At 49.3% G+C, this 20,724-nt stretch overlaps 1 protein-coding gene across 18 annotated transcripts in view; it reads left to right on the top strand.

Moving 5' to 3' along the window:
* dlg1a (discs large MAGUK scaffold protein 1a) overlaps positions 1–20,724 on the top strand; it is an 83,356-nt gene that overhangs the window by 29,094 nt on the left and 33,538 nt on the right. For 7 of the 18 annotated variants that reach the window (XM_029001002.1, XM_029001005.1, XM_029001003.1 and 4 more), the window contains 2 exons: positions 6,025–6,192; positions 9,581–9,682. In XM_029001002.1, coding sequence (XP_028856835.1) covers positions 6,025–6,192; positions 9,581–9,682 — 270 coding nt within the window. Of the gene's footprint in view, positions 1–4,200; positions 4,261–6,024; positions 6,193–9,580; positions 9,683–16,948; positions 18,852–20,724 lie in introns of those variants that run through there. The other 11 variants (XM_029001004.1, XM_029001008.1, XM_029001010.1 and 8 more) reach the window with 5 other exon arrangements.

Raw genomic sequence — 20,724 nt, 5'->3', positions numbered from 1 at the left:
CATGCATTCCGGTGTCTCGTGGACTCCTTTACATGTCCTGTGGAGGTGTTTTATTAGTTCTGTCCTCCTCCTGCTCTCTGCTCTGACTTGTGGCCAGATGTTAAGTCATGTTGAAATCACACCATTAAAACCGTTTTTAGTAGTTTCAGTCTTTACAGGATTTACAAAGTACAAACTATGCATTAATGAATTGGGGCTGGGTGCTATTTAAAATAAATAAATACATTTATTACATTTATTTCTAGATGATGCCAGACTGAAACTGAAACTTTTATTTAACTACTTGAAAAGTTAAATAAAAGCCCGCCCACGCTAAAATCTGATTGGCTTACGTTGCAACGTAAGGATTGTCTGTGGAGTCGTAAACGCATGCAGTGATGCGCACACACGCACACGTTTACTCTCTCATTTCGTTGTGCGTGTTAATGATGCTAAAGTTAATGTCTAGCCTCCATGCTCTTGTTCGCCTGCCCTAGTTTTTGGGGCACTCCGCCATCGCGATCATCGGTCAACACCATACGATCGCCTGTCCCTGCGGAGAATCCATTCACAAATTCATTATATGACGAACTCTTACGCTCCGTATGATCGGCACACTATTTAATGGATGTTGACCCCGACTTTAACAGAGTAGGTTTTTTTTTCCCAACATTTGGTTGTGTAAACGGGTCTAGTTGTAAGAATTGTTACGTCATAGTCACTTTCCGTCACGTAGCTGCTTCCTGCTCCTCCGTTGAAGGTCTGGATTTGGTTCCTGGGAATCCCGGCGCCGTTCGCTTGATTTCTGCCCGAGTCGAGTCACTCGCGGTCTCCTTTTTTTGCGAATGTAAAAGGAGCCAGGTGCGCCTCGGCATTGTGAGCAGAACCCCGCGTTTGTCCTCGTTTCGGCCGTGAAAAATGAGACTCGCGCCCGCCCGACTCGAGGAACGCTGCGCGTTTCAGTCATCTCGCCTCCTGCTTGGCCCGGAAGGGGAGTGGTTTTAGCAAACGGCCGAATTCACAGAGGGCCGCGGCGGCGGCGCGCGAGCGCTCCCTCGTCTTAATTAGCCCGATTCTTTCATTCTCCGCTAACGGTCCCGGGCCCCGCGTTGCGGTGACTGCGGCCCGTTGTGTTCGAGCGTTATGTAATCCGGTCTCGTGTATGGAACGCTGAGATCCTCAGCTTTCGCTCCCCTCTCTCCAACGTCTCCGCTCTCGCCGGAGCCTCGTTTATTAATTAGGACGAATCAGTTACGTAAAAAAAAAAAAAAAAACTTTTTACACCCCTCGAATAAGCTCTGCTCTCCGGGGGGAGCGTAGCTGCGCGAAGCCGCCCGTGATTACGTTAAATTTGCCCTCTGACCATGTGACGTAACGACGGCTGGGAAGAAATGGAGAGGGAGGATGGGTGGAGGAGACTTTAATCCTGCCGTGGCCTGGCGCTCCTGATGGGAATAGGAATCCGTGGCGATGATAACCAGCCCATCGTAACCATGCGGGACAGAAGGGGGCGGGGCAGATCTATTTATCTATCTATCTATCTATCTATCTATCTATATATATATATATATATATATATATATATATATATATATATATATATATATATATATATAGATATATATATATATATATATATATATATATATATATATATATATATATATATATATATTTATTTATTTATTTATTTATTTTTGTCCCTGTAATTAATCAATCGACACATTTACAGCTCTGCGAATGTCAGAACGTGTCCCGAGTTCGCATCCAGGACGGTCCCACCCACACTCGCGCTCTGGCTGAGGCCTGTTCCGGAACAGCGACAGGAGAGGGATGCTGCGGGGGGGGGGGTTTCCTGTGGAGGACAACAGCCTCCCCCACCCCAGCCATATGTCCCTAGTGCCGCGTGTGTGTGTGAGAGCGTACGTACACACACCTTGGAAGCTGGTCAGCCATTACTAAATTAGCTAATGGACACCAGAGGTGGGCGATACATCCTCACAAAGGAAATGTGCCACAATAATAAATATGAACCATGCTGAACAACACTGTACCAAAGCAATTTGTAGGTTGCCGTCTTTATTTTGCCTAATTACACGGTCCCAGCAGCAGCATTGTAGTACACTGGAGTTCATATTTGGGCTTAAAAGCCACCTTGTGGTCCTTCATTTATCAGTAACAATAACTAATGTAGCGCAATTTTGTATCTCTTTAGGACCTGCAGCGCCGCTCGGCGGGGTCGATGGCTTGCCGTTTCTTCTGTGTGCTTTTGAAATGGGTTAGAATTGCGTATCCACTTGGTCCGGTCACATGACCAAATAACAAACTCGACTGTCCTCTTGTGAGTCATGTGACCTGTGGGTTTCCTGAAATAATTCTCGTCCCCTCCCCCTCAGACAAGTTTAAATCGCATTGCGATATCATCATGTCGTTGTCCCTTCTTTTAATCGCATACATATTTATTCAGAGGTCCCACAGCCCCAGCCTGGATTATTATTTATTAACGTTATTCTGGAAGATGCATCATACAGCTTCCTGACACCAGTACTAGTGCAAAATCGCAGCTCGAGACGATAAGCAGTGCGAAGAATAAATGAACAGCGTCTGGAGCACGTTTAAATGAGAACCGCTCATTCGCGTATGGCGGGGAGAGCATCCTCCTGTCGTCACGCCGCACCCGAATGCAACATGGCATCCGTCCCGTCTCCATCCCGTCGGCGCTAAATTAGATTAGCGATGCTCGGTGAGCGTTGGGGGGTGCTGGGGAGGACGCCTCCTTCAGGAGTCTCGGACGCAGGTAGCTCGTGCCGCTTGATCGATTATGGATCACATGACTTCACACGTTCACGGCTGTCATGGGTTATATTTTCCCGCCACTCGCTTATGTAGCCACGTTTATACCTACTGGATTTTTCCTCAAATATATTTTTATTGATTTTAAGCAACAAAATAAATAAAATACAATGCACACAATATAAAAAAAGAGCTCACTTAGTAAGTCAATTCTGAAAGAGTTACATACAAAGATCGGGTAACATTGCAGTGGAGTATTATATGAAAAATGGCCATTTAGTCATATTTGAAGAACAATAACGATAATAATGTGTGCAATTCTAAACCCAACAAACTTTCCACATAATAATAACCCCGTCCTCATGCCAGATTGATTAATTAAAAAGAACAAGACGACAATGTTGTTTCTGGAACTTTATTGGGTAATACTAATGGTCGGATTCGGGGACTGAAGGCGTGTAAAATTCTTTGTTGGTATCGCTAATCGAGTGGCGTATCTTTTCGAGGCTTAGACAGGACATAAGGTCCCTCGTCCATTGAGCACGGGTGGGAAGAGCAGCACCATTCTGTCTGAGTAAGACTGCACAGGTTTTACTTATTTTCAACTGAATAACAGAAGGTGGGACCACTTGCTGGTTACCTGTATGTTGGAAAGGCGGAACTAAGAGTTTATGGACGTTCGTGCGGTTTAATCGTACACGGTTTCCATAGCCGCGCCAGAGTGTCTGGAGCTGCGAGAGGACTCTGAATCAGACAGCAGGTTCCCTGGCAGGTTGGGGACGGGCTCCTCAGAACATGAAAGATTCATACATGCGCGAGTACCCAGGAGCAGTGGGAGCTGGAGTTTGACAGCGGTGGGACTGCCTTCCTCCCGCTCGTACGCTGCCTACACGTGAAATCGGAACGTCTCGTCGCCGGTCGCGGTGTCAGTCGCCGGCCTTAGTTTCGCCGCTTCAGTGTTCGCCGAGAAGTTGGTGGATCCTCCGTCTTTCGACCCAGTTTGTCTGCTGTTGCTGTGAGCTGATGTCAGATGGGCTTCTGTCCATCAGGAGGGGCCGGGTGGGAGAAGCGGACCGGCCAGCAGCTCATTACCCGGCCCGACTGACCGTGCAGAGGCCCGTCTGTGCACCCGAAGCCGGGGCCATGGAGAGCTCCGCCCTCTCTTCCGTGCAGACGGGCGCAGCAGCGGCACCCGCCTTCGTACCCTGAACATCCAGCAGATTTTCTCCTAGGCTGTGTGACACCCAGAACATGAACTTCATATGAACAGGGTTTAAAAAGGGGGAGGGGCCTGTACGCGTGACTGGCGGCTCACCCTTCTTCCTCGTTCTGGAGGATTTAACGTCCATGTCCTGCCCTTCTCCTCCGTTTCTGCGTGTGTCGTCGTGACCGAGTCGGTTTGGTGTCACTCTGATGACTCTGCAGGGGACTCGGGACCACGGGGCGAGCATTACGGACGCTACGCCGCCTCCTACCCACTCCGCTCAGGTTTTTTTTTTTTTCTGTTCTGTTCTGTTCTAGGGCACTTCGAGGTCTTCCAAAGTGTCTTGTCAGCTCGGCAGATTTCCGTTGCTCTTATATTATTAGAAGTACTTGTAAAATGGGTCAATAAATGTAAAGAAAAGCTCTTGCTTTGTCCACTTTTTTTTTTTTCTTTTTCTTAAGTCAGTAAATTACTTGTGTTATTTTGTGTATGTGCCTGTGTGGAAAAAGACTTTCAGCACTGTTTTGCTGAAATGTAATGGGCCTGATGCCTGAAGAAAGAGAACCAAATTCTTGTCCAGTTTTGTTACGATAGAATGCCCTGCTGAAACCATATATATATATATCATATAAATGTGTGTGGTTATATATGATTTGATTTCATTTGCATGCCCTCGACACGAGACGCTGCATCGTGAGGCTGTTGCCTTGAGGCTCACATCACATTTGCATTATATACACACACATATAGAAGTCAGTGTTTTTAAGAAAGTCATCTTTTCTGCTTTACTGCTTTACCCCGATTAATTTTATTTGACCAGGAACCAGTGCCATGCATGTTATTCTGCATTTTAAAACTGCGAGCGCAGCTTCTCAACGGCAAGTAAATTGAACGTTCTGCAGGTGTGTTAGTGAGGAGAATCGGCAATGCGGTAGAATCTTACAAACGGAATCACAGACCTGACTCGCAGCCCTTTTCTGCCAGCCCAGGCAGCCATGTTTCTAGAGTAACTACTGATTTTGGTTTTGCCCAGACTCCTCCGCCTGTTAAATGTGATTTAATTCCCATATCACTCTATACTCATGAATTGTAGTACATTTACAGCATTTACCAGACGCCCTTATCCAGAGCGACTTTCAGTAGTTACAGGGACAGTCCCCCCCCCTGGAGACACTCAGGGTTAAGTGTCTTGCTCAGGGACACGATGGTAGTAAGTGGGATTTGAACCTGGGTCTTCTGGTTCATAGATGAGTGTGTTACCCACTAGGCTACTACCACCCAAGTTGGAGATGCTTGTTTTGAGGAACTTAAATTTAAGTTTATTCATTTCTGGGCCTTCTAGGGTGGTAGTAGCTATGAGCTATGAATCAGAATATTGAAACATCTCTTGTGTCCCTGTGCAGGACACTTCACCCTGACAGTCCCTAATGGGACGGTTCCTGTAACTTCTGGTTTTAATCGGATAAGAGTGTCTGATAAATACAGTAATACGTGTTTGGGGGTAAACTCTGCATGGAAGATGTCAAAATGGCACCATCTGGTGCCCGAGGGCAGCAACAAAATCTTATTCATTCACTTGTAGTGGCAGATTCTCTGTATGTTTTTGTCCCTTGGTCGGGTCAAACGGGGCGGTGGTGGCGTAGCGGTTAAGGAAGCGGCCCCGTAATCAGAAGGTTGCCGGTTTGAATCCCGATCCGCCAAGGTGCCACTGAGCAAAGCACCGTCCCCACACACTGGTCCCCGGGCGCCTGTCATGGCCGCCCACTGCTCACCCAGGGTGATGGGTTAAATGCAGAGGACAAATTTCACTATGTCACCGTGTGCTTTGCTGCTGTGTATCACAATGACAATCACTTCACTTCTGTCCGACCGGCAGGAAGTGTCCCCTTTGATCTTCACATAGCTCGTACAGAGCAGTACAAAACACTTCATGGACAGGTGACGCATTATGTCTTGTTCTAAATTCTGTTGATTACACCCCTAAAAAGATCATGCTGCTGTAGAACCACTAGCTTGACCTCTTCTTCTCCGTGTCTGTCTGTGTGTAGAAGTACCGGTACCAGGATGAAGACCCCACGTCACCGGCGGAGCACAGCTCTCCTCAGCTGCCCAGCGAGATGCCAGCGCCAGAACTGGTGCAGGTGTCCGAGAAGAACATCTCGCAGATCGAGAACGTCCACGGCTACGTCTCTCAGGCGCACATCTCCCCCATGAAGGTACGACCGCAGGCGCCACGCAGCCCGTCACAGAGTGTAATAAAAATCAGAATCTTGACATTTTAATGTCCTTTTAAATCGCTTTTTTTTTTTTCCCATCAGCAGTGCCCTGGCTCCATAGTGCTTTCCAGTTCTGCATTTTATATTAATTATTGATTTAGGATTAAATTGATCGTTATTCTGTCAGAACAAATTATGCAACCAAGGCATTGTACCTGTTTTTTGTTTTCTTTCCCCCCCCATTTGCTATCTTCGTGCTTTTTAATACATTTAATTTTTTTTTTGTCCATCCAATGTTTGTTTACATCTTACAGACCGAACACATGGCGTGCATACACACACGTTTCAAAATGCGCAGCGCGCGGCAGAGCCTGCAACACACGCTCCAGTGAACCCATCCGCATTCCCACCACCCAGAGCCCTGCACGCGCCCGCCGCCAATCAGAGCACGCCCTCCCGCTCTGGCCGACGCGCCGCACGCGTATATTTTTGGACAAAAAAAAAAAAGCACCCGAGGACACCGAGCTGCGTCCCGACAACCCCCACGCAGCGCTGTAGTAACGCCGACGAATGCATGCGTACCGGAGAGGCGTCGCTCGTTCTACATGGATGCGTGTAGCCCGTACGGGCGTGTGTGTGGACCACCGTGGACGTTCACCTTGACGCGGCCGTCTTGCACGCGTCTGAAGCAGGAGTCACCCTGCCGGGTCCACCCATCCTGCTGGTTTTCCCTCGCATCGAGATCACCAACCGGCATTTTTATTCATGGTCACCAAACTTGCTTTGCTGCGAAAAAAAAAAAAATAATATAAATGTCCCCGTCCGGCCAATCACTCTGTGTGGTTGCCCAGCGGGCACGCCCACCCTCAAGCCTCGTTCGCCGATGGCGTTATTTTAAGCACGTGGAATATTTACATTTGTCACAGCCCCGATATATCGTCCCTTCTCCCCCCTCCTCGTGAGTCATGACGTGACATTTCTCATCGGTGCGCCGTAGCGGCTGCTCCGAACCCTCTGCTGTTCTGGCTCCGCTCGGATGCTAATGAATTTCAGGGGCAAGTGGCAATTGTCCTTGCTAATCTGTGCCAGCGAATGCATCTATTCCAAAGCTCAGCGCTGGGACGTAATGTTCCGGAAAATGGCACATTTCAGCGCTTCACCTTTCCTGCATGCCGCCGTTGGAGGGGAGGCAGAAAGCCATCAGCGAAAATGATTAACTTCGCGGCACCAGTCATCGGGCAGCGCGTGTGATGTTCTGGCCTCCTCGGAGCTCTGCCGGTGGTGGTCTCGGCCCGAGAGAGAGAGAAAGGGTGATTATAATTAAAAGTGCTTCGTTTCAGCTGACTGACAATCCTTCATGAATGTCACGGTGTTTTGGCAACAATTGGCAAGAACTAGTCGTCAACAGGACCCTACTGCAAATTTAACCATAAGTGACTTCACCAGCTATGCTAGTAACTAGTAACTAGCCTAGTGGGTAACACACTCGCCTATGAAGACCCAGGTTCAAATCCCACTTACAACCAGGGGGTTGTAAGTGTCTCCAGGGGGGACTGTCCCTGTAACTACTGATTGTAAGTCACTCTGGATATATTTTATTAATACTGGATCAATAAATCCCCAGTGTGGATCACTTGTTTAGACTAGAATTGCACATCAAGTCATAAATCATAAACATGGCGTCAAATATACATGCTCTCGGTTTCTCATTTTCTTAAACATATTTAAATTTTTTTTACACACTTTTCTTTAACTGTCCCATCATCAATGTGATTATTTTATTATATTTATTCTGATCTTTATTACGTTTAAAAACATGCCGCATTTTACTTCTTGCCTCGTCTATGGAGAATAGACGTGTGTCTCCACCTTGTGGCTCGTTCCGACGGCTGCTGTGTAGTTGTGAGCTGAAAGTCTTGTTGTGCACGTGCCGGCCTGCTTGCTTGCTTGAGCTGCGTTGCATGAAGGGCCGAGGGTGCCCGTCAATCCGGCTCGTCGTCCCGGCAGTGGAGCGGGAGCAAATTCAATTTGCCCTCACACTTCAAGGGGCTTTTCAATATTAACATGGGAATGGAATTTTAACGGTTCACCGTCCCAGTTCGTCCACATTTCGCAGGAATCCTGCACAAGCGTCCCTCAGCAGGACCGCAGGAGTCAGGCTATTTATAGTGACGTTTAGGACCAGCAAGCAAGCAAGCAGGTGACCCGGCGCTTCCGCAAAAGCCTGGATTTGCGCGCTCACGTCCTGTCCCGAGAACGGGGGCTCGGCGTGACGCTGCTGGGACTCTGGCTTGGTCCGCAGCACCAGATGGACGGGCCATCTTGTTGCTCCCCGTGCGACTGGTCGGTACCTGTAAGGCCCGCTGATGTGCTGGGGGCGGCGGCGTGACTTAGAGAAACAGCCGGCCCTGGACCCATCACCAGGGCCTGTACAGGGTCGCCGTGTGAACGGACGCATGAGTCCTCGCGGTCCGCTGCTTGTGGGAACGTCACAGCTTGCTTCCGTGCGTGGAGGTTTTCAGCCTCTTTCTTCCTGTGAAGAATGTTCATGTTTACGGGCGGCCATCTTAGCCCAGTGGTGTGTGAAAGCGTTTTGATGTTCTGTATTTGTGGTGTGTGTGTGTTTCAAGCTTTCATTAGTAAGAGTCTGCATATTAATTTATTCAAATCATTTGCTAGCTGGTTCTTCGTTGCATGTCTTTGTTTCCATGTCAGCTAAAGTTTGTCAGTTTAAAGTTTTCACACAAGCTAATTATTTCTAACTTAAAAACAAGAAAAAACTGTACTCAATCCCGTAAATGCGCGGGGGGGGGGGGAAATATATATATATATATATATATATATATATATATTAGCTTAATAAACCTACGTGAAAAGCAACGGAAATTTCAAGACGTGTACTTTGGCACAAAACCCAGCAAAATATTCCCATTTGAATTTGTACGTTTATCTGTGGCCATAATTTATAGACATAAAACTGCCATAATAGACGCACTTTAGTGTCCTGTAGGACATGCATGCACACACTCGCATATATATGTGAGTGTGTATACGTATGCATGCCCTATAGAGCGCTTATTATGATGATAAACGCTTGATGCACTGAACGCGCATCAGTATCGTACATAAGATCTCTGTGTTTTTGGTTGGATTCTGCTGCCGTGTTTTGTGCGTGTGTTGCTGCTTTGGTAACGTGTTGGCTGCTGTCTGCCATCGTCGGCTCCGCTTACTGGTTTTAGCATTTTCGTTCCGGCCAAGGCAGCTGTGACCGTGTGTCCCAGCGCGTGACCGTGTGTCCCCCTTCCTCTTCTTCATCATCACCATCACCACCACCGCCGCCCGTGCTGCTGCGTTCTCAGTGACCGCTCAGTTGCGCGCCCCTCTGTAGGTAGAGTCTCTGGAGTGCATCTTCGACGGGCCGTCTGCGTTGGGGGGAGAGGAGGTGCCGGCGTTCTCCACGCTGTACGCTCCGAGCCACGTGCTCTTCCAGGTAACACCGCACGCCGATCTGCAACGCTGTGCTGGTTTCGCTTGTTTTTTTTTAATCATTATTAAGTTTTTTTTTCATATGTTGGTGTCTGGTTTTGACTCCTCATCGTTGGCTTGGTGAGGTTGTGGTGTGTTGCAGTTGCGTATCCCCCCCGCCTCTCTGCTTCATTTTACTTCATGCTGTGTATATGATCTGCGAGCACTAGATGGCGCTGAGTGGCCATAGTGCATGCCAGTTGCAGACATGCAGATAATGTTTTATTTCTTTCTTCCTCTTTCCTGTCCATGCTGTGTGTGTGTACGTTGGACGAGTTTTCTTTCATTACATATACGCTGCATTGTGTGTGTGTACATTTGGGTTTTAAATATGGCCTGGCTCGTTTTATTTTACACGGGCCTGTGTGTGTGTGTGTGTGTGTGTGTGTGTGTATATATATAAAATGTTATGCTTGATTTGTGAAATGTTAATTTCATGAATTTATTGCACATATTGCAATATGACAAAAAAGTTACTGTTGTGATTTTGACTACATCTGTATCTGATTAGTACTGAAGATATGTATTATTATTATTATTATTATTATTATTATTGCACATACATAAATTGAAACAGCATATGTTGCAATTGACTGTGAGACTGCCTCTACTGTGGAGGGCTGCGGTTAAAAGACATATGATTTTAACTAACAGGAATTGGCCGATCTCGTTCCTGTGTAACCCCAACAGTTCCCATCGGGTTAAATTATTCACCAGGACGTTCATGGGCATGTGGCTTTGAGTTCTGTCGTGAAATCTACAGACGTCCCCGCCTCAGACAGGTAGTTTCTGTCTGCACCCAGCGATTATTTATTTATTTATTTTATTTATTTATTTATTTATTTTTCTCTGCCATCCCTTCTGCATCATGATAATACCCTGAATTAATTTCCAACATAGATATTAATTACCATCAGTGCATGCCAATTGTGTCTGTCAGTCCTCATTCATGAACAAGCTCAGTAAAAAGCAGCTTATCAGAGGCGGAGGGCGATTTGTCAAGTGAATGCGGCGTCGACCTGATGTAAACGTTCCCCTTTATTAAGCCTAATTAAGCAAAGGCCTACTTTTAATAAAACACTGCACACAAGGATATTCAAATTACATTTGATTAAACACACCTCGGTCACACCCATGGCCGTTTAGTCTGTGTCCTATTTATCATTTTAAATGTATTTCAGCTTACAATAAACTGCGTGGCCTAGCTCTCTTTTTCCTTTTTAATTAACACTCTGTCCCTACTACAGTTCAAGCTCAAATTAAGCATTGTAGCTCATTAACTGTGTGTTTATTCAGGATAAGTTCAGCAGGTTTGTAGTTTAAAAACACAGACGGATAACATGGAGGTTGATCAAGTTTATTATGAGGCATGATGAAGAAATTCTAATATGAACTATAATTATGGGTAATTCAGAATTAGTGAAAGTGAAGTGATTGTCATTGTGAAACACTGCAGCACAGCACACAGTGCTCTGTATTTAACAATCACCCTGAGTGAGCAGTGGGCGGCCATGACAGGCGCCCGGGGGGCAGTGTGTGGGGACGGTGCTTTGCTCAGTGGCACCTCGGCGGGTCGGGATTCTTACCGGCAACCTTCTGATTACGGGGCCGCCCCTGCCCCTCATGTGTTTAAAACGAGGCTGTGAAAACGTGTCACCGCGCAGGATTGAGGGCCCTCCCGCAAACATTTTCACTCACTTTGTCCTTTTTTCTTCTTTCCCCATTTGTTTCCACGGCCCGTTCTCCGCGGAGGACTCTCCTTTCATGCCTTGTCATCAGCAATAGAGAGTAATAAGGCTGCAGATAATGTTGCTGAGCCTCCGGGGCCATAAGTGCATTAGCTCTGGAAGCGGAGGAGGAGGTGGGGGAAAGGGCTTCTGCAGCCCAGTTCCGCCTAGAATCCCAACGAAGCCCGCGACAACGATGACATGAGAGCCTGCTGCCTTCCGTCATGCGGCCTGTATCATTAACATTGCCTTGTACCCCGCAATGCACTTTGCAGCACCAATCTTATTTATTACGTTCAGATGGCTACACTCGGGAGCTACGTAAACCATTACTAAATTTGTACAAGTCAAGGCCTCAAGATGTTTCCGTTCATTTAATCGCGCCGTTCGTTTACGGAATCACATTTTAACTCTGTCAGCAGTGCTCCTACAAAGGTTCTTATACGCTTTTGTACATCAGTAAAATGACAATTTACAAGAATTCTCCTCTTCTCAGCTTGTGTCCGTGAAACACACCGCCGATCTTACCTGCTTCTTCTCTCCGGGATGCCCTGCATGCAGTGTTCTTCTTGGTAAAAGGGGCTCCGCATCATATTTGCCGACTGAGGGGAAAGTTCGTCCAACTTGAGAGCGTTCGCTGCACCCGCGGCCGGCCAGCCATGTTTCCCCCGCGACCCCGTGACCCCCCCACCAGCTGTGAAAGCGGCGTAGCACCGGCCGCAGGAAGGAAGTGTCAGCTGATTGATGTTGGTGACCCCCCCCCCCCCCTCACCGCACTCTGGTTTAGAGGCTGCAGACGCCGGTGCAGCTCCCAACCCCCGCTCCCCCCCCCGTTCTCTTCTGGAGATTTCGGTGCTGACTCACGTAACGAGCGCGCGGCTGCGGGCACCTGGAGACGAGCGTGCCCGCCTCATTGTGCCCCTCGCCTCATCTGCCTTGGCACCGGGTCCCACGGCGCCGCCGCCGCACTCATCAATCTGCCGGCTGAGGAGGAGCGGAGCGGAACGCTGAGGAACGTGCTGCGGGTTTCTCAGGGAAAATCTGCCGTCTCGCCGAGCTCCAGCGGTGTGTGTGTGTGTGTGTGTGTGTGTGTGTGTGTGTGTGTGTGTGTGTGTCAGGCGGGGGGAGGCACTTTGGAGGCTCGTCTCTCCCCGACACCGGGATACGTTCTCCGCTCCCACCGTCTGCCTGGGTGGGGGGGGGGGGAGCGGAAAGTTTTCCGATGTCCGAGCCTGGATCCCCGAGCCGGACCGGACCGCAGCGGACCTGCCGCGGTCACCTCTGAGCGGGGAGCTCGACGTCCGTCACTCGCGCCGGTGACACTGCAGCGGTCGTCCATCACCGCGGCGGCGAGGGAGCCGTAGACTCGGACATGCTCGCGTCTGTGTGGTACGCCAAAAAGATGGGCCGCCGCTTAATGAGGAGCATCCGGAGGCGCAAGAGGCTGCCGGCGCACATGCTGGTGGGTAGCCGCGTTTTTGGGGGCGCCGCTCCAGTTGTTGCATGCGACACGCAACCGTCCGTCCTTTAATTTACGCCTAATTTACCGTTTCTGCCATGATCGTGCAGCCGAGTGCGGTTCCAACCTCAGATGATGGTTCTCCTGTGGTCTCTGACGTTTAATGGAATTTATTATGCTCATCCAGTAGTGACAGGGACAGTCCCCCCCGGAGACACTCAGGGTTAAGTGTCTTCTCAGGGACACGATGGTCTTCTGGTTTGTAGGCGAGTGTGTTGCCCACTAGGGTACTACCACCCTACTATCATTTATTATACTTATCTAGTAGTTACAGGGACAGTCCCCCCCCAGAGACACTCAGGGTTAAGTGTCTTCTCAGGGACACGATGGTCTTCTGGTTTGTAGGCGAGTGTGTTGCCCACTAGGGTACTACCACCCTACTATCATTTATTATACTTATCTAGTAGTTACAGGGACAGTCCCCCCCCAGAGACACTCAGGGTTAAGTGTCTTCTCAGGGACACGATGGTCTTCTGGTTTGTAGGCGAGTGTGTTGCCCACTAGGGTACTACCACCCTACTATCATTTATTATACTTATCTAGTAGTTACAGGGACAGTCCCCCCCCAGAGACACTCAGGGTTAAGTGTCTTCTCAGGGACACGATGGTCTTCTGGTTTGTAGGCGAGTGTGTTGCCCACTAGGGTACTACCACCCTACTATCATTTATTATACTTATCTAGTAGTTACAGGGACAGTCCCCCCCCAGAGACACTCAGGGTTAAGTGTCTTCTCAGGGACACAATGGTCTTCTGGTTTGTAGGCGAGTGTGTTGCCCACTAGGGTACTACCACCCTACTATCATTTATTATACTTATCTAGTAGTTACAGGGACAGTCCCCCCCTGGAGACACTCAGGGTTAAGTGTCTTCTCAGGGACACGATGGTCTTCTGGTTTGTAGGCGAGTGTGTTGCCCACTAGGGTACTACCACCCTACTATCATTTATTATACTTATCTAGTAGTTACAGGGACAGTCCCCCCCAGAGACACTCAGGGTTTAGTGTCCTGCTCAGGGACACGATGGTAGTAAGTGGGATTTGAACCTGGGACTTCAGGTTCGTAGGCGAGTGTGTTACCCGCTAGGCTACTACCACCCTGTAGTGACAGGGACAGTCCCCCCCCTGGAGACACTCAGGGTTAAGTGTCCTGCTCAGGGACACGATGGTAGTAAGTGGGATTTGAACCTGGGACTTCTGGTTCGTAGGCGAGTGTGTTACCCGCTAGGCTACTACCACCCTGTAGTGACAGGGACAGTCCCCCCCCTGGAGACACTCAGGGTTAAGTGTCCTGCTCAGGGACACGATGGTAGTAAGTGGGGTTTGAACCTGGGACTTCTGGTTCGTAGGCGAGTGTGTTATCCGCTAGGCTACTACCACCCTGTAGTGACAGGGACAGTCCCCCCCTGGAGACACTCAGGGTTAAGTGTCCTGCTCAGGGACACGATGGTAGTAAGTGGGGTTTGAACCTGGGACTTCTGGTTCGTAGGCGAGTGTGTTATCCGCTAGGCTACTACCACCCTGTAGTGACAGGGACAGTCCCCCCCCTGGAGACACTCAGGGTTAAGTGTCCTGCTCAGGGACACGATGGTAGTAAGTGGGGTTTGAACCTGGGTCTTCTGGTTCGTAGGCGAGTGTGTTACCCGCTAGGCTGCTACAATTTATTGTACTTGTGCTTCAGTCTGGAGACTCTTCATTGTTCGCTTGGGATTCGTGTGTTCAGCACCAGTGAAAGAATTTCCTTCATACCTTGAAATAATGCTGAACCACGACTGTTACTGGCTGTTACGTAACTAGATTCTCTGCCGTTTCCTCCTGATGGAACAGGTTCCGTCGTCCCTGGTCGCGTCAGCCCGTCTTCTTCAGCCGGCGGTCCAGCACGCTGCCCGCTCCGTAGTGGGAGGAACGGCGACGTGGTCGGCGGACTGTGTCCTGCGGCCCCCCTCGCAGGTCGTGGCGGCCCGCCCCTGCACGTTTATCATAATTAAGCGCCGCTGCCTCCTCCATTTGCCAAAAAGTGTTTACTCGGTAGATGTTCCGGGCCGGCGCCGCGACGTGACTGATGGCTGCTTAGCGGATTAAAAGGGCGGAGGAGGAGGAGGATACAGGTCAGCATTAAAGCAGCACCCCTCTCCACGGGGGTTCTTTTACTAGGACGTCTGCAGAACCTTCATTTCAAACGATTTAATCAGCGGATTAACCCCGCCCCGATTACATTAACAGCGTACGTGTTCAATTTCTCCCAGGGGTGTTGGTCACTAGATTGCAGATTCGACCCCCTGTCCCCCCGTAAACCATCCCTTTAGCTAGCCGCGACCACACAGTTGCCGTACGGTGTCCCTGAAACCACGGCTTTCTTGGCTGGGGGCTTGGGTCGGATCCCCTTGGTCCTTGTTATCGATTGAACGGCACCACGGTTTGGAAAAGTGCAACCGACCGTCTTTGGGGGACCGTTGTGTGGTAAAGAGCCGGAAAGGACTTCTCCACTTCGCGTACTGTACCGTGTCACCCGGGTCCACCTTCTGGATGGAATGAAAAGATTTTACTTTGATTTTTTTTTACCCCGCTTCTCGTTTTTATTGATTTCTTTTCCTCTGAACTTGTATACTTTTTTTTTTTTTTTTTGTAGTTTGCTGTAATGTGTCTTCCTTGTATTTGCATTGTGTGGCTCTTTTGATTCATGTAGAGTGCAGTAGTAACTGTTGTAAATGTTGCTTTATAAGTAAATTAGACCTAGGCCTAAAAATATCTTCTATCAGGATAGCGTGTTCATCGTAATGTTTGGTTAAATGTGTACGGAGATGGAGATTCCGTAAAGGTTTTTCCCCAAAAGCGTCCCGGAGAAACCTTGACGTTACCATTACATAATCGTAAAAAAAAAACGCACGCAACACTCTCTGGTTAGTCGTGTTATATTTACAGACGCTGCATCGTGAGCCCGGTCCGATTCTGTTCAGACATCAGTTTGGGGCCGTTGGACGATGAACTGTCGGCGGGCCCTTGGGACTGGCCTTGGCACGTCCTCTGTCCTGAATAATTGAAGAGGTTCCTCAGCCCCAGAGCCCATCTTTTTATTATTTAAAATTCCCTGTGTGTCCTTTCAGGGTAAGTTAGTCTTCAATAAAATACGGTTTGATCACAGTAGCCTAATGTACGCCATTAGTAGCACATTAGCGCATTTTTGAAATTATTATTTAATGGGATATGTATGGTTGATCTCTTACATTTTTAAGGTCAGTTTTCTCATGAGCTGTTGCTTTGTATATATTATGAGATATATTTTCTCATTAATAGTACATTTTCTTTGAGCTCAGGCCTCTGTCCCTTACAGTGTAGACTGAAATCCTATTACATAATAAGAAATGAGTTTACCCTGAGGGAGGGACCTTTATTATGAAGTATGACTGGCTAGATGAATGTCATCTGAAAGCAGTATGTGATTGATAATTGATTTCTGAACGAGGTGTGGTTTTGTGATTCATCGACTCGCTGCATTTAAACTTGCGTTGACTGTTGCCGGCCTTTTCTTTGAATAGAACATCTGTGAACCCATGAAATATGAAAGCGGTGTAAAATATTGTTCAAACCGAACTAATGGCATCACAATCTTGTCATTCAGCAAATATCAGCTCAGCTTCACAAGTCCGCTCACAAGCATCCTACATGATGTCCTGTTCACTCGTCTTGAGAACCTGTACAGTATTTAAGTTCTAGTTTTAGTTAGTATAGTTTAGTGTGTGTGAGATATATATATATATATATATACACACACACACACACACACACACACACACACACACACACACACACACACACACACACACACACACACATATATATGCATATATATTTTTTTTTCTTTTATAATTGCACCATGGGGGGGGGGGGGGGGGGGGGGGGGGTCTGTGTGAAACATTATTTCAATACACGGAATACTGTGTATACTGTCGTACTGACAATAAACCGATCTTGAATCCTAGTCGACTAATTAAGGAGATCCCCCGAATTCAAAACCCACCACGATCTGGATCCGCAGCCGTGTGGCGTTCGATTTGCTACGGTTCGGTTACACATGCCTGCCTGCCTGCATAATTCAGTGTACAGCTTTGGTGCCCTTCGGTGTCGTTTGGAGCCTGTAAATATCCGACGGCATGTCGAGTGTACGTCTTAAACGACGTGCGGTCTGTCCCTGCGACACGGCGTCGGGCGACCTCCCGTTTGGAAATTCCGCGTTTTCAGTGTAAGAAGTACAATAAATAACGAATGTTACACACAGTGAAGAAAATGAGTTTGTCTCCGTTATAACGGCCTGAATTGGACCAGTTGCGACCAGGTTCCCATGGTGCATTTCTGTGAGGTGCGCAGCAGATGCGCGGCGCGCGGAAAAGCCTTTTTTAAGCCCCGAGCGCGTATATTTAGACCGAGGAGAAGGCAGGCCCCGCGCTTCATTTGATGTGGAAGCGGTTGCCATGGTTCTGGCTCCCGTCGGGGGAGGTGGGAGGCGGCCGCGGAGGAAGACGCAAGCTGTGACCATGTCTGTTACCCCGTGTGACACCTGTGGAACACCTTGCTTTCGCCGGCGCGGACGAGGCGTCCGGGAACGTGTAGATATTTCCTCCTCTCCCTCTCCTCCTCTCTCGCCTTTCCTCCCCTACCTCCGAAGGCGCAGCCTGTTGGTTTTTTTCCACTGTGGATCGTGAGTGTGTGGGAAGACAGAAAGACTGCAGCGCGTGTGCACGCGGAGACGGACCGCCGCCGGAGACGGGCTTCCGGGCACGATGGCATCGGCTTCTGCGGCCGTCCCTTCTGGGGACACCTGCGGGTTTTCCTCCCCTCTCCCCCAGCCGCCACACGCTCTGTCCCGGGCGGAATTGTGAGTATATTTGCAGAGATCAGGTCTTGGCGTTATGCAACTGGCCGTGGTCCGTAACGGCACCTTCTAAAACGCGGATCGCGTTTCCTTTCCTAACGATGCACTAAAAGCTGGACCGGAGGAAGGAGGAGGGGGGAGAAAAATCAATAGCTTTTGGCCAAAAGCTTTTCTTTGGGCGGGGACGGCGCTGCAATAGAATTAGCCGCTGATCAGCATGTAGGAGGACCACACCCCCCGGGCCTCCTCCTCTTTATCTGAAGTTTCGGTGGCCGGCAGACCATCCATATTTAATGTCCCGGCCGCCCTCGGAGTAGGAGCCGTGATTGAAAGCTCCGGCTCTTCCCGGGTCCATTTAGATTAAGAAGCTCTAACGGACTTCTGCCGGCTCCCGCCGCCAACACCTCCTTGGTAATTGTACCCATTTCCTGCCTCTCAGCGAGCTCTTAGGGGCCTTCCTCTCTCGTGGACGTCGAGGAGTGCCGTCTCATTGATCCCTGGGCCGGTCCAAATCGAGGAGACGAGTGCAGGGCGTGTTCAGAGAGCGAGACGCCGCCGTCCCACAAAGCCGTAGGCATGGAGCTGCGCGCCGCTCGCCGTCTGGCTTGAAAGAAGACACAAATCGGTTGACATTTGGACGGTTGGACGGCTGGATGGGGTTTGGGACATTTCCTTGTCCCGTGGTGAAACCGAACCCCCTTTTCCTCCTATCGGTGCACCCCTCGCCCGGCCTCCTGCCAGCCGCCGGAGTGTCGCCGCTCTCCTCTGGGCCGCGGGGGCGCCGAGGATGAATTACATCTTCGGCAACAACACGCTGTACCCGCGCGGCGGCCGCGCCAACGCCGGCGGCTCCGCCCACGCCGGCTACGCCGGGCCCAAGCTCAAGCCGTGGGCCAAGCGCGGCTCCAGCGAGGAGCTGCCCTCGGCGCCCGCGTCCCCCACCTCCCGGTGGCAGCAGCTGCTGGCCTTCTTCACGCGCCGCAACGCGTTCAGCGACTGCATCGCGGCCGGAGCCAGCCAGGTAAACGCCGCGCCGGCGAGTGTGTGTCGCTGTTGTGTGTCGACGGTGTCGTCTGACTCATCCGCCGCCGCTTTTTCTTTCTCCATCGCCCCATGTGCTGCGTAGTCACATCTGATTGGTGGAGGTTAAGTCACCGCAATTCCTGACATAGTGGGGCTGCGGCGGCGTTGAACATGAAATTGTACGTTCGTCGGAATTTTACAGCACTTTTTAAAAAGTTAATTCATTTATTTATCAATCATTGATCAGCATCTGTCACACCTGGGATTGTGTCCGACGTTTTATTGATCACTGATGTCGTCAATGTGAGCTTGTGTGAAGCTCAGTTGTCGCTTGAGCGTCGTTTCAGCTCCTCTCTTCATGACGGTGAACTTGTGCCATTCATTCTGATGTCGTTTCCAGTTGTTTCTACTGGAAATTCCACCCGGTGTCTTTTCAATGACTATAATGTTACTATCCATCCCATATACTTTGGCTAAATAAAACACACCGTGTAGGTTTCATAATCATCCTTTTAATTGTAATAACGCCAAGAAACTGATATTTTATTAATGCAAAGCACTCAGAGCCAAAATAAATAGTTTTAAAACGCTTTTTGAATAAACTTCGCTTAGCTGGTGCTGCGTCATGGTGAAGACAAGCATGAGACGTTTGCTGCTCTGACGTTCTGGCCGCGCTCAGCGTGTCCCAACCTGGCCTATGAACGAAAGCTGGAGAAACTGAAGCTTCAAACAAAGAGGCTTGGAGTGCGTCCTTTATTCCGCCGCCGAGCTGGCATAAGCGTCTCATGACCCAATGACAAAGCCGTATGCAGGAAGACGATGTCAAAGACTCCTGTCCTTTTTTACAAGAGCTTTCCCAGGAACAATTATGGAAAACTGTGTGAATCTAAAAGCTACTAAAGGGCGAGTTGTGCCATGAGTGTGGTTTGGCCAGGGACGGACCGCAGACCATGATGCAACAGAACGTAATGAAGGCTCCGGTTCATGTCCTAGAGCGCTGCATAATGCGTTCAAAGATCAGCGGCTCATACACGGCTATTTCTCGACCAGTAGCTCAACCAGTAAGTCGTATTAAAACGAGACAATGGAAAAGATCTACTGACCGGCGTTCCGGTGATGCCAGGTGCTGCACGTGCCCCCGTTAAAAGGAGACATGATGCGCCACTCGGGCCCCACTCGGGCCCCACTCGTCTAAATGTGACCCCATAAATACGGGAGGTTTATTTCTATAAGATCTAACATGGAAGAAGACATTCTTCTAACATTATTTTTCACCCCTCTCTTTATATATTGATGTCTGAGAAGCTTATGAGGGCCTGGGGTTGTGGTGGGTCCCTGGTCCAGGACCATGGCACAGTTGCGCAGAAAAAAAACAACAACAAATAAAACCAGCCTTTCACCTCCCAACTTTGTAGAGAATTAAGGTCGTAAATGAGAGCAGCTTTGTGCCGCAGACGGATGCGGAGGGCAGATTTTAGCGCCCACGTTTAATCCCGCCTCGCTGCGCCCAGCCACGAAATGGTGCATAATCTTGCATAGTCAAGGAAAGGAGCTCTCAGATGCGGCTTCAGCTGTTGCCATGGTGTCGCCATGGCGATAGTCAAGCAAGGAAAACGTGGTCATGTGGGTGTAAGTTGTTTGTTTATTTCTTCTAGTGCTGATGCACAGAGTTGGAGGAGGAGGAGGAGGAGGAGAGGGATGGGATGACTGTTGAGCTCATGGATGAGTGGAGCACATGGGACCGTCATCTGTTCATCTCTTTCTCTCCTCTCCTCTCGCTCCTCGGTTACACAACCCGCACCGCTGCAGCTTTTGTGGCTTTCCCATCAGTCAGTCACCCAGAGACAAGGTCGTTCCGCTCCCCCTGTCCA

The sequence above is a fragment of the Denticeps clupeoides genome, chromosome 13 (assembly GCF_900700375.1).
Source record: "Denticeps clupeoides chromosome 13, fDenClu1.1, whole genome shotgun sequence".
Classification (NCBI taxonomy): Eukaryota; Metazoa; Chordata; class Actinopteri; order Clupeiformes; family Denticipitidae; genus Denticeps; species Denticeps clupeoides.
The sequence above is the reverse complement of the archived record's forward strand: the minus strand, read 5'-3'. Positions and strand labels throughout refer to the sequence as shown.